The sequence below is a fragment of the Mesocricetus auratus genome, unplaced genomic scaffold, assembly GCF_017639785.1.
Source record: "Mesocricetus auratus isolate SY011 unplaced genomic scaffold, BCM_Maur_2.0 Super-Scaffold_100003, whole genome shotgun sequence".
Lineage (NCBI taxonomy): Eukaryota > Metazoa > Chordata > Mammalia > Rodentia > Cricetidae > Mesocricetus > Mesocricetus auratus.
Window position 1 is genome coordinate 55,241,263 of NW_024429188.1, and position 14,280 is coordinate 55,255,542.

General features: G+C 36.2%; 1 protein-coding gene across 1 annotated transcript in view; it reads left to right on the forward strand.

The window, feature by feature from the left end:
- The window catches only part of LOC110343352 (transmembrane protein 182-like), a 67,574-nt gene that overhangs the window by 11,943 nt on the left and 41,351 nt on the right, over positions 1-14,280 (forward strand). Inside the window, exon 3 of the mRNA XM_021234653.2 lies at positions 13,733-13,831. Coding sequence (XP_021090312.1) covers positions 13,733-13,831 — 99 coding nt within the window. The remainder of the gene's footprint in view (positions 1-13,732; positions 13,832-14,280) is intronic.

Consider the following 14,280-nt stretch of genomic DNA (forward strand, 5'->3'; position numbering starts at 1 on the left):
ATCATGTGGTTTTTCTTTTTCAGATGTTTATATGGTGGATATAATGTATTGATGGATTTTAGTATGTTGAACCATCCTTGAATCCCTTGGATTAAGCCTACTGGGTCATGGTGGATCATTGTTCTAATGTGTTCTTGTATTGGGTTTGCCAGTATTTTCTTAAGTATTTTTTATTTTAATTTTAAATAGATTGTATTACATGTCAATCCCAGTTCCCTCTCCCTCCCCTCCTCCCAAACTCCACCACCATCCCCCCCATTCTCCCACCCTATTGCCAATTCCTTCCACATAGGGTATATCTAGAGTCTGTCATTTCACTCAGGGTAGGGTCCAGGCACTCCCTAAGAGTCCAGGCTGAGAGAGCATCCCTCTTTGTGTTATGTACAGAGGATGTCTGTTAGTATTCAAGGGATAAACACTGATCCACTGCTCAGGACTCCATAGGTTGCCCAGGCCTCCTCACTGACTCTCACATTCAGGGGGTCTGGATCAGTCCCATGCTGGCCTCCCAGCTGTTGGTCTGGGGTCCAAGAGCTCTCCCCTGTTCGGATCAGCTGTCCGTGCTGGTTTTGACAGCCCCTTCTTTGCCAATTTGCTCATCGCTCCTCTCTCTCTGTCGCTGCATTCCTTGGGTTCAGTTCAGTATTTAACTGTGGGTGTTTGCCTCTGCTTTCATCAATCACTGGATGAAGGCTCCAGGATGGTTATAGACATCAAGTTCACTATCAGGAATGGGCATTCGGGTGGTCTCTACACTATTGCTTAGCTTGCCAATTGGTGTCATCCCTTTAGATCACTAGAGGTCACAATGGTGCCTGATCTGTCTTCTAACCTATGATTCCCTCTTACCCCTATCCTACCCCCTCAGTCAACCTTCCTGTTCCCCCATGACCTACTCTCTCTTCCTCTTCTCCCCCTCTCTATTTCCCAGCTCCCCCTCCCCCACCCCTCGCCTTGTTCCCCATCTGTTCAGAGGATCTTGCCTCAGTTCTCTTCTCTTGGGTACCATGCATATCTTTTATGTTCTTTCTTGTTTCCCAGACTCTCTGTCATTGGAAGTGCAGACTGGCACTCTCCTGATCCATGTCTAAAATCCATATATGAGTGAGTACATACCATGTTTGTCTTTTTGTGACTGGGTTACCTCACTCAGGAAGGTTTCTTCCAGTGCTATCCATTTACCTGAGAATTTCAAGATTCCATTGTTTTTTTCTGCTGAGTAATACTTCATTGTGTAAATGTACCACATTTTCTCTATCCACTGTTCATTTGAGGGGCATCTAGGTTGCTCCCAGGTTCTGGCTATTACAAATAATGCTGCCATGAACATAGTGGAGCAGATGCCCTTGCTGTATGAATTTGCCTCTTTTGGATATATGTCTAAGAGTGGAATTGCTGGGTCTTGTGGTAGATTGATTCCCATTTTCCTGAGGAATCTCCATACTGATTTCCAAAGTGGCTGTACGAGTTGGCACTCCCACCAGCAGTGGAGGAGTGTTCCCCTCTCTCCACAACCTCTCCAGCATAAATTGTCTTCGGTGTTTTTGATTTTAGCCATTCTGACAGGAGTAAGATGGTATCTCAAAGTTGTTTTGATTTGCATTTCCCTGATGGCTAAGGATGTTGAACATGTTCTTAAGTATCTCTTGGCCATTTTAGCCTCCTCTATTGAAAATTCTCTGTTTGGTTCTGTACCCCACCTTTTAATTGGATCCTTTGGTGTTTTGGAGACTTGCTTCTTGAGTTCTTTGTATATTTTGGAGATTAGCTCTTTGTCAGATGTGGGGTTATTGAATATCTTTTCCCATTCTGTAGGCTGCCTTTTTGTCTTGTTGACTGTGTCCTTTGCCTTACAGAAGTTTTTTAGTTTCATGAGGTCCCATTTGTTAATTGTGGATCTCAGTGTCTGTGCCACTGGTGTTATGTTCAGGAAGTGGTCTATTTTTGCATCAATGTTCAAGTGGGATATTGTTATGTAGTTCTCCTTTTAGTTCTGTCTTTGTGTGGCTTGGCTATCAAAGTAATAGTAGCATCCTAAAAAGAGTTTGGTAATATCCCTTCTGCTTCTATTGTGTGGAAAAATTTGAGGAGCATTGTATTAGCTGTTCTTGGAATTTCTGGTAGAATTCTGCACTGAAATCATCTGGCCTTGGGACTTTTTTGATTAGGAGACTTTTGATGACTGCTTCTATTTTAATAGGTGTTATGGTTCTGTTTAAATTGCTTACTCTTATTGATTTAATTTTGTTAAGTGATAACTATCCAGAAAATTGTCCATTTCCTTTAGATTTTTGAATTTTGTGGAGTACACATTTTCAAAGTATGGCCTGATGATTCTTTGGATTTCCTCAGTGTCCGTTTTCATGTCCCCCTTTTCATTTCTGATTTTGTTAATTAGCATGCTCTATCTTTTCTTTAGATTGGATAAAGATCCGTCAATCTTGATGATTTTCCTGAAGAACAAAGTCTTTGTTTCATTTATTCTTTGTATTGTTTACTTAGTTTCTACTTTATAGATTTCATCCCTCAATTTGATTTTTTTCCTGGCATCTACTCCTCATGGGTGAGTTTGCTTGATTTTGGTCTAGAGCTTTCAGTTGTGCTGTTAATTCTCTAGTGTGACTATTCTCTAGTTTCTTCATGTGGGCACTTAGTGCTATGAACTTTTGGGTATGTTGTGTCTTCATTCTCATTGATTTTTAGGAAAGCTTTAATTTCTTTTCTTTCATTTCTTCCTTGACCCAGGAATGGTGCAGTTTCACATTGTTCAACTTCCATGAGTTTGTAGGGTTTCTGCAATTTGTATTATTGGTGAATTCTAACTTTACACCATGGTGATACAATAGGATTCAGGGGGGTTATTCCTTTTTTTGTATCTGTTGAGTTATGCTATGTTGCCACGTATGTGTTTGATTTTAGAGAAGGTTCCATGTGGCATTTAGAAGAAGTTATATTCTTTTGTGTTTGTATGGAATGTTCTATAGATGTCTGTTAATCCCAACTGGTTCATAACTTCTGTTATTTTCTTTGTTTCTTTTTTAAGTTTCTATCTGGGGGTCCTGCCTAGTGGTGAGAGTGGAATGTTGAAGTCTTCCACTATAAGTGTGTGAGGTTTTATGTGCGATTTGAGCTTTATTAATTTTTTAATAAATGTGGGTGCCTTTGTATTTTGGGCACAAATATTCAGAACTGAGACTTCATCTTTTTTGATGGACTTTTACTGTGATTAATATGAAATTACCTTCTTCAACTCTTTTGATTGATTTTAGTTTAAAGTCTAATTTGTTAGATATTAGTATTGGGTCCACTTGATTGGAAAATCCATTTCTCAACCCTTTACTCTGAGGTAAAATCTGTCTTTGACATTGAGATATGTTTCTTGTATGCAGCAGGATAGAGTCTGTCTTCACATCCATTCTGTTAGCCTGTGTCCTTATATAGGCAAGTTAAGACCATTGATATTGTGGGATATTAATGACCATTGATTGTTAATTCTTGTTTGTTTTGGATTTTTTAGTGGTGGTATTATGTGAGGATTCCCCCCTTTTTTCTTTTGGTGTTTGGTAAAGTGGGATTATCTGTTGCCTATATGAGTGTAGTTATCTTCATTGGGTTGGAGTTTTCCTTCTAGTAATTTCTGTAAGGCTGCATTTGCGGATATGTATTGTTTAAACCTGTTTTTGTCATGTATGATCTTGTTTCTCCATCTATAGTTATTGAATACTTTGCTGGGCATAGTAGTCTGGACTGGCAACCATGTTCCCTTAGCATTTGTAGAATATCTATCTAGGGCCTTCTGGCTTTCAGAGTTTCTATTTAGATGTTGGGTATATTTCAGATAGGTCTGCCTTTATATTTTTCTTGGCCTTTTTCCTTTGCTGCTATTAATATTTTTCTTTATTTTGTAAGTTTGTTGTTTTGATTAGTATGTGGTAAGGGGACTTCTTTTTGTGGTCTTGTCTATTTGGTGTTCTGTAATCTTCTTGTTCTTTCATAGGTATATCCTTCTTTAGGTTGGTGAAGTTTACTTCTATGATTTTGTTCAATTCATTTTCTGTACCTTTGAACTGTATTTCTTCACCTTCTTCTATACCTATTATTCTTAGATTTGGCCTTTTCATGGTTTCCCATATTTCCTGGATATTTTGTGTTAGGGAATTGTTGGACTTGAGATTTTTCTTTTGTCAATGACTGTATTTCCTCTTGTGAGTCTTCAACACCTGAGATTCTCTTTTCCATCTTTTGAATTCTATTTGTTATACTTACATTTGTTGTTCCTGATAGTTTACCTTGCTTTTCTATTTCCAGCATCTCCTCATTCTGTGTTTTCTTTATTGTTTCTATTTCAGCTTCCAAGCTTTGAACTGTTTGTTGTTTCCTTCACTTGTTTTGTTGTTTTTTCTTGGGTATCTTTGCATTCATTAAGAAATTTGTTCATTTTTTGAATTTTTAGCTTGTCTTTTCCTCCATTTCATGCAATTTTTTGTTTGTTTTTTTCTTCCATTTCTCGAAGGATTTTTCTTGTTTCCTCTTTAAGTGTCTCTATCATCTTCATAAAACAATTTTTAAAGTCCTTCTCTTCTGCTTCATCTGCTTTTGGATTTTTAGGTCTTGCTGGCGTGGAGTCCCTAGATTCTGGTTGTGTCACATTGGTCTTTCTGTTGTTGAGTGTGTTCTTATACAGTTGTCCTCCCATCCCTTCTTCCATTGGGGTCTCTCCCTCTCCTCTAGTCTCCCAGTCAATTAGGTGGTCCAAGACTTCAGTGTAGGTAACTCTGGATGGTCTAGCCTCTCCTGGTGTTACCCTCACTCAAGCAGAGGGCATTGGGGGCCAAGACTCAAGTGGAGGGTGGAGGGGAGAAGGCATGGGGGAGCCAAGACTGAAGTGTGCTGAGACTATAGGTCTACCTTGATGGGGCATGTCTACTACAGCAGAGTAGACCCAACAAGTTCCAAGCCAGGGATGGAGGGAGAGCCCACACTTACCTCAAGCAGAGGGCAGAGGGCAGAGGACAGAGGGCAGAGGGGGTTCTAAGAATGAGCTGTGGTCAGACACTGGATGGTCCATCCTGCCTGGTCAGGTCTACTAGAGTGGAGCAGACACAGAGAGTTCCAAGCAGGAGATGGCAGAAGAGCCCACACTCACTCAAGTAGAGGGCAGAGGGCAGAGGGGGGAAACTAATTGTTTAACTATGAAAGACAAGTTTAGAATTATTACTAATGCATATGAGTTTCACTTAGGGGTGATAAAAATTACTAAAAAATTAGAATTTTCTGATGATAATATTACTCTGTTTTATTAATGATACTAAATCAAAGCCTTTCAATGAGAGAATTTATTGTATATGCATCAAAATTCATTGAAATAAATGCTACCTGTAATTCCCATGCTTGAAAAATAAATTATTTTAAATGTTTATTCTATTAAAATATGTATTTATATAAAATCAGCTATATTCTTATAGCATATGAATTATTGAATTTTGGTGTAATGTAGATTTTATTATTTTTAAATTTGAGAATATAATTATGCCATTTCTCCCTTGCTTTTCCTCTTTTCTAACCCTCCATGTACCCACCTCCTCACTCTCTTTCAAATTCATGACTTCATTTTCACTTAGTTTATGCAATGTATGTGTGTGTGTTCCTTAATATGTAAGTGCAATCCTTTTTGTCAATATAATGTTATTTGCATGTGTATGTTTTCAGGATTGGTCCTTTGGTATTCACACCATATGAAATTGGTGTGCTCTTCCCTGAGAAAGACTATTTCTCCTGCTTTCAGCATTTCTTAGTTGACTATTGATCTTTATTTGGCTGATGTTTTTTCAAACTTTCTCTCTTCCTTATTAACATGTCTATTGGTGTTTTCTTTGTTATAGTCATGCTTAAGTAGCCACGTTGTTGAGACTTCATGATTGTAGTCTCTGACATTTCTTGGAGACACAAGCTAATGTTGAACTTCCTGTTCCTCAAGTTCCTACAATCTTTCTGCCTCCTCTTCCAGAACTATTCCTGAGCTTTAGGTGTTGGAGGTGTTTTATAGATGTATCAGTTGGGACTAAGATTCACAACTCTGAATTTTGATTGGTTGTATTTTGCTATAATGGTCTCCCTATATTGCAAATAGAAGTTTTCATGATGAGGGGTGAGAACTTATCTTTGGGTATAAGGGTAGATAGTTAGCATGTAGTTAAAGATTATGCTGGTTTAGTAAAGTGGTAGTTATAGATTCTCATTCATGATCTGTGATCTCATTATCCATGGGAAAGTGGCTTAGTTTCCAGTACAAAGAATGTTTTCCCTCTTGTTGAGCATGTCTTAACTCCAAATAGAGAGCTGTTGCTTATCACCAATGTATGCACACCATCACTCCACCTGAAGAGGTATAGGCCATGTTGGTCATTGTGGTTCACAGTTGTCATGTGGTTCATGGGTAGGACTATTGGTTGTTTCCCTCCTTTGGAAGCTTGTATGGTACTTCTGGTGCCATAAAAGGTACCTTCTAGTGCATAGTCCTTAGGTAGTAGGAGACTTTCAGGTTAGATTCAGCTTGGGGCCTCTGGGCTTTGTGTCCAAAATGCATGGTGTCTTTAGGAATATGGGCTTAACTTCCACCTGCAGGGCCAACCAAAGGCAATAACAATAGCCTGTAGTGTTTTGGTAGTCTATTAGACAACCCTAACCAAGAACATGAAAGAGGGTTTCTCAGCATGCATAGAATTTTTTTACAGTTTACTCTTTGAGGTATAATGTTTCCATTTATCATCATTTCATATTCATTATCAGCTTGCTATAGTCCATACATTTCCCATTTTTAACTAACAACCAACATTCTTTAATTTCAGGGGTTAATTCCTATTTCTTATCAGATATTTTAATTTTTATTATATATTTATTCTTACAAATGTATATGAAGTTATTTGATAGTCACTGCTTGTTCTTATTTATTCCTCATGGTGAACTATATTTCATCAGTGGTTATGAGCTTTATATCTTTTGATACATAAGCTAGATTGTTATAGTTGAAATATAATTCCTATAAATTCAACCTAATAAGGAAAAAGTTTGCTAAATGGAGTTGGAATAGACATGTCAAAGGACAGACACTGAAATATCTTGCTGTTAACATACATTTTAAAACCATAGATACATCTTAATTCTTCTCTTGATGCAAATTTGAAAGCATTTGATGTAGCAAATTAATTTCATATTCACAAAGCACTAATCAATTCAATTGAAATTCTTTGATAATTTAAGTGGAGACAAATGTCTACTTATTATAAAGTATTACTACTAACTAGAAAACACTTTAAGATAAGTGGTCACTCCATTAACATATCTAACATTCTCAATTCATCATTCATCATGACAAGACACTAGAATTAACACTGATATAATGACACTTCTATTATAATACCATGATTTTCATAGACTTCTAGAATCAGAGAGCATTACTATTTGAGAAACCCATAGATATTATCTAGTGCAACTTCCTACTTGATTGATGTATAACTCTCCTCAATAATACGGTGGCAAGTGGTCATCAACTCTATTCTTCAATACTTCCATTGAAGGTATCTTAGATTCTTTAACCACACATCTCATTATAATATCTGACAGCTAATATTGCTGCCTTAGCTTAGCTGAACAGAAATCAATCTTACTGACACTTCTGACCATGAGCTCTTTTTCTGTGTTTCAGAGCCACACATATTAGTTACTTGTCAAGTGACTAATCAGTGTTATAATTCACCTCTTCTAATTCTGACCCTTACCATATATTTCTATTCTTCAATATATTAATTTTATTCTGCTAATGACTGAGACTTTTTTGGTGAACTGTAATTAATGTCTATCCTTCAAACATATCAGATACCAATGTATAATGATTTTTTGGCTGTATTGTTTGTTTTTCAATTTGTACAACATTAAATGGCATTATTGTGAATCAACTTGGGGGACCTTTCACAAGGCCCCATGTCAAATGTGGTCCAGTCATTCCCAGGCACTGTGGAGGACACTCCTCCCCAGAACAATTCGAAAATCCAGTGCCTATTATAAATAAACCATACTACACTGAGTGATAGAATAGTGGTGGAAGATTAATCAAAAGTTAGAGGAACCATAAGACTGATATTTTAATAGACTTCTACAAATGACCAAAGACCAAAGCTAAAAGTACAAATAAATAACATTGTAATTAAGTGATTATTAGACACAGGTACAAGTATGACTTATTATTCCAGAATCATGGCATCCAAATTGACTTCTTCAGGAGGTAGATGTCCAATTCCTAGGGATTGGAACTCTATCTCAGGTAAAACAAAGCATGAGATGGGCTTAATGCATAGGGCCAGAAGGACAGAGAAGAACGCTGAGGACATATGTGGCTAATGTAGCAGTTAATCTAAGGGACATAATCTGTTACAACAATGGAATACCTAGATTAATATTCCCCCAGTCTCAGAAATGGTCCATAAACCAGCTCATTTTTCTGGAAAGAATATTATAAGGCACTATAAAAAACTATCACTGGCCATCCAGGCTGTACAAAATCATGATGAAACAGCTGCTGAATTCTCAGAGGTACTAATGGCCCTATCCTTAATGTGATTAACTGACAAATCTGTCTGGGTTGGACAATGGCTATGGCAGCATAGAAACTACAGGATTTAGAACAGCTGGTTCAGGATCAGCTAAAAGTTGGACAAATCCCAGACCTTGGAATTCTACTATATTTGTTAATAAAAAGAAATCTGGAAAATGGAGAATGCTGACGTACCAGAGAATCATATATAAAGTAATTTAGCTGATGGGATCTCCACAGCAAAAAATGCCTTTGCCTTCACTGTTATCTAAAGAATGGCATATGACAATTATTGCCTTAGAAGACTGTTTCATTACTATACCTTTAGAGGAAAAAGACATAGAAAAATTTGCCTTCATGGTGCATATTTATCACAACTCTCAACCAGACAAGAGATATTAATGGAAGATCCTCCCAAAGGGAATGTTATAAAAAAAGTCCTACTTGTTACTTCTAAAACCAAACTCCTTTACCCACAGGAAGTAACCCTATAGGTATACAAAGAAATGAAATCTGGCAAATGGATTTTTTTCATTTTACAGAATTTGGAAAATTAGACTATGTACACAATACAACAGACACATTTTTATGATTTCATTCTGCAACTGCTTTGAGTTGTGAAAACACTTATTCTGTAATTACACATCTATTAAAAGTCATGGCCATCATGGGAACACCTGTACAAAATAAGACTGACAATGCTCCAGCATATATCTCTAGTAAAATGAAACAGTTTTTTTGCACATTATAATATAAAGCATATTTCAGGATACAGCACAATCCTACAAGACAAACGGTTGTTGAAAGATCTAATTACACTCTAAAAATGCTTAATAAACAGGTAGGAGGAACTAAGACCCCTAGAGATAGATTACATAAAACCTTATTAACCTTGGATTTTATTAATGCTATTGCGAAAGGAACAACAGTTGTGGCCAGATGTTGGTCAGTAGAAAATACTACTGCATTATACCAGCCAATGTACCTCAAAGATGTGTTAACCTCAGAATGGAAACCAGGATATGTGTTACGTTGGGGAAGAGATTTTGCTTTTGTTTCCACAGGAGAAGAAAAGCAAAGGATACCATCAAAATTAATTAAGATTTTATTTAAACAGGAGAAACCTCTTGAAAGGAGAAATGTTAGCTTATCCACCAATGTGACTATAATACAAGTTGTAAGAAAAACTCACACGGGGTCAGGGGAGGGTTCTATTTTTGTCTTTACAGGAAAATAGAGATGCCTACTTTAAAAAAAGAACATATGGCCTCACAACAACGAGCCCACCTGGTTCATAATGATGACATTGAGCTAAAAACACTATTCAAGGTTCGCCTTTGGATTACAAACTGCTCAATACAATTCCAAATTGGCTAGCTGAGATGGTCTACCTTCTTACCACAATCTATCCAGAACTACAGATAGGAACTTCAGAGAAGCCTTACCCCTGCTCAGAAACTGGCTACAAATGTTACAACTAGTCCTCTTGAAACGTAACCATTGTTTTAGTTTTTGCAAGATCCCATAGAGATACATTCACCCATTAGATGGCAGGAAGCAATTCTAAGAAAATGGCAACCCCTCTCCAGACATATTTGTTGCGCCAAGGTTAATGACAGTTGTCATCTGCTAGGGGTTGTTTATAAGTTATAATAAGATTGGTGTCATAACAATGAAGTTTGGACCCAGGAATCACATTTGGTGCAAAAAGGGGGAATAGATAGGATAGGAAAGTAAAGTAGATTAGTGTTATCTTCTTGTAAACTATTTTAGCAACTAATATTTTAGACAGTTTACATTGGTATAGATTTTTGTATATTGATACATATGTAAAATTAATTTTGTATTCCTGTCTAAGATAATTTATATATTAATAGAAGATATATTTATCATATTGGGTATGTTTCTATTTCTGTTTACAAAATTTTGTGCACAAATGTAAAGTTATTTTTGTTATACTGTATGTATATTTCTACTTCTGCTTAAGGATTTTGTATATTGATGTTAAATACTGATATTTTTGTCATATGGTACTATACATTTCTACCTCTAATTAAGATTTCTTATATATTGCTACAAGATTATGGTCATTGTCACGCTGCACATCTGTTTAAAATGGTTTATTTTTATAAAGTGAATCTTTAGTTTTTAAGCCATATAAGTTATTTAGAATTATATGTTAGTAATCACCCATGTTTGTCATACTGATAGTTATGTTAGGTAGGTTGTCTAGATGCAAGGAGATGTACTCCAAATATATAGGTAATCTTCAAACACTTCAAAGACATCAAAAGCATGGCATATAAATGTATTAATAATTTAGAGCTCTATTGCCATGAGACATGACTGCTCCTGGCAGCTATTCCTGAAAGAATGATGGGCACCATATGGAGCTTGTTTTCTTCTTGGCAAAAGTAGCCTACTGGGCAAAGAACTGCCCTTGCCTCAACTGATGACAGTAAGTATGCTGTATAAACTGGATATGAATGGCCCATAACAAAAGTGACTGTTGAAATTGCTAAGACAAGATGAGATAATCATTTGGAGTTCCTGCTTCACAGAGGAAACTACCAGACATTCTGCATGACACAGAAGAAAGCAACTGACAAACATTGCCAGTATAAGGCAGAACAAATCTTCAAATTCCCTGCTTCACTGAGAAGTCTGACATACACTCTAGGCCTATAGGCTGAATATGGATGCCCCAGCATTGCAGAAGAAATTTGCATGGGTGATCAGGACCAGATATCTCTGTCATTTCTAGAGTTTTGGAAATTACTTAAAATGTGCTTCCTGTTTATTTAGGTCTTATTTATTTGGGTCTTTGACAGAGTTGAAGACTAGACACTTATAATTATAGTTTCCCTTAGTTATGATAAAAGATAAATTAGATATTAGAATTAATCTTGCCAAATACAAATAGACTAAATATTGCTACTATAATCCTTGATTGATAACTGTTTTGTTTTATGTAATTCTACTATGTCAATTTTAAAACCTTCCTTCCTAATTAGACAAAAAGGGTGAGATGATATGGGATGTCCTTCTGTATACAGTGTATATGTGTTGCTTTTATTGGTTGATGAATAAAGCTGTTTTGGCAAATAACCAGGCAAAATATAGTTTGACAGGAAATTCAAACAGAGTGACAGGGAGAAAGAAGGTGGAGTTGGAGAGACACCATGTAGCTGCCAAAGGGTAAAATGGCAGAACATTACTGGCAAGCCAGGGCCACGTGGTGATGCACAGATTATTTGAAATGTGTTAATTTATAAGGGAGAATTAGCCAGTAATAAGGCTGAGCCATTGACCAAAACAGTTTTATTCAAGAACCAATAAAAGCAACACATATTCACAGCATACAGAAGGAAATCCCATATCATATAATATGGCTTCCATTTTAGGGTTTTTATGATATTCCTGATTGTACAAATTAATGAGTCTCTACATCTTACTCCTTCTCACAAGTGGGAGCTCTTGGTCTCCAGATTGATGGTTGTGTGGAAAGCATGGGACTGACCCAGACCCCTGAATGTGGGTGTCAGTGAGGAGGCCTAGGTAATCTATTGGGACTTGGGTAGTATTTATCCCTGGTGTACAAACAGATTTTGAGTGCCCATGCCACAATATGGGATGCTCACTCAGCTGGGACTACTCTTGCGGGAGGGCCTAGGCCCTGCCCTGGATGAAATGACAGTCACTGGAGATCTACCTTTCCTGGGGATCAGAATGGAGATTGGGTGGGAAACTGGGGGACCTAGTGGGGAGGGTGGAGGAAGAGGGGAGGCAGAAGGAGTTGGTATTGACATGTGAAACAACCTTGTTTCTAACTTAGATAAAAAAAATTAAAAAAATCTTACTCCTTCTTTTGGGCTCTTTTTCTTCTGTTTACAACTGACTTTATTTTTAACTAAGCAAATGCCTTTGATTTTATTAATATTAGATTTCATTGTGACAGGTTCAATTTTGTGATCTTTTGACTTTTTATTATGTCATTTTGTTTGTGAACTACAATGAACATTCAAGCAGTTAACAAATTTCAACAAAGTTTGGCCTGTGTCTTGTTGTACACTATGGTTTCAAAGGGATTCTCATACTCCTTTTTGTTTAGTTTAGATAGTGAAATAAGAATGGTATCATTTGAAACTGGAATTATCTTTTACCTGCAATTTACTTTTAAATTTTAGTTAGTCTGTAAAAACTTAATCACTGTATTGTGATCATTTTCAACCCCACTCTTCCCCAGATACACTCCCCACCTTCCCATCTCCTCTCAAGTTTGTGTCGTCTTTGTTTCTTTAAAAACTCACTAGGTCCAACTTATACTGGCTATGTACTCGTGTCTGTGGAGCCGTGCACTAGAATGTCATCAACCTAGGCAGGTCCAGTATGCTCACAGAATCTATGGTTGCCTGGACAAGTACATTGCCTCAACAATGCACATTTTTGAGAATAGAAATATTTTACTTCTCTATTGTTAAAATTTATGTTCTTTTCCAAAATTTTCTTACTATTTTTCTATCACTTGCCATGATTTTACTCTAGATCTTATCTAGTATGTCCTTCTTCCTGCTATACTTAGAAGATGAACCTACTCTTCTTTTGAGGTTAAAATAAAATTTTATAGCCTTCAGAATTCCTCATTTGAAATTCAAATTTCATCTTTGTTAGGATGAGTAAAATCCACAGTACATTTTACATCCCTTGCGAAAGATTCTAGTTAATTGTAGCTCTTTGGTTGTGTGTTTCTATATGCAATTAAATTATAGTTTCTTAAAATGACAGCTTAATAAGCACTGTAATATTTACCTTATACTTTTAAAATATATGGTAGATGCCAAGTAACCATTTTGATTTCAATTGAAAGTTTATAAAACAATCAGTGGAGACAGTGCTCTAAGGGATACTGAGTAATAATTAAAATACGTAGACTTCAAATTCTACTTTTTGTGTGACACTGGGTATGCATGTTATATTCGTTTATGTATCCTACTTGAATTATCTACAAATAAGAGTACTTCATATCAACTATTTTAATCCCATCAAACATTTCTATGAATTTCTAGGTGTATGGATGATCAGACTTTAATTTCTAAGATCTTATAATTAAAAATAAGATGTCTTGCTTTTTTTTGTATTCAGTGAACCAGCCTCATCCTAAGCGCTGTATTCCTGGATATCTCTTTCCAATGCAAATTGCCGTTGGGCCTTTTCCACATCCATCTTTTGATGCAACCGCTGGTAAGTTTTGAGACACACTGCTTTGTATTGATGTGTGCACTGAATGAGAACTTTCTTAGTACTAACTGAATCAATGTTATATGCTAGATTGTGAGTTAAGTTGGTTATCTTTTTATGAATTCCAGATACAAATTAGTTATTTGACCATTTATATCCATATGTGTTAATTGTTTCAAGTGAAAATGAAAATGGTACACACATTTAATTTCTTCTAGATATTCGATGTAAACCTCAGTGAAAGTGCTTGAGTTTTTTACTCAAGTGAATCAATATATTAGATGTTACTAGTCCAATTTTATAGATTATGAAACTGATGCTCAGATATTTTGGAAATAGTAGAACCCATAGTATTATGGATTTAAAAACTCTAAAATATTATCTATTTTCTATAATAATTGAAAATATAATGAACAAGAAATCTGAATGTTTCTGTGATAAATTATGTCTAC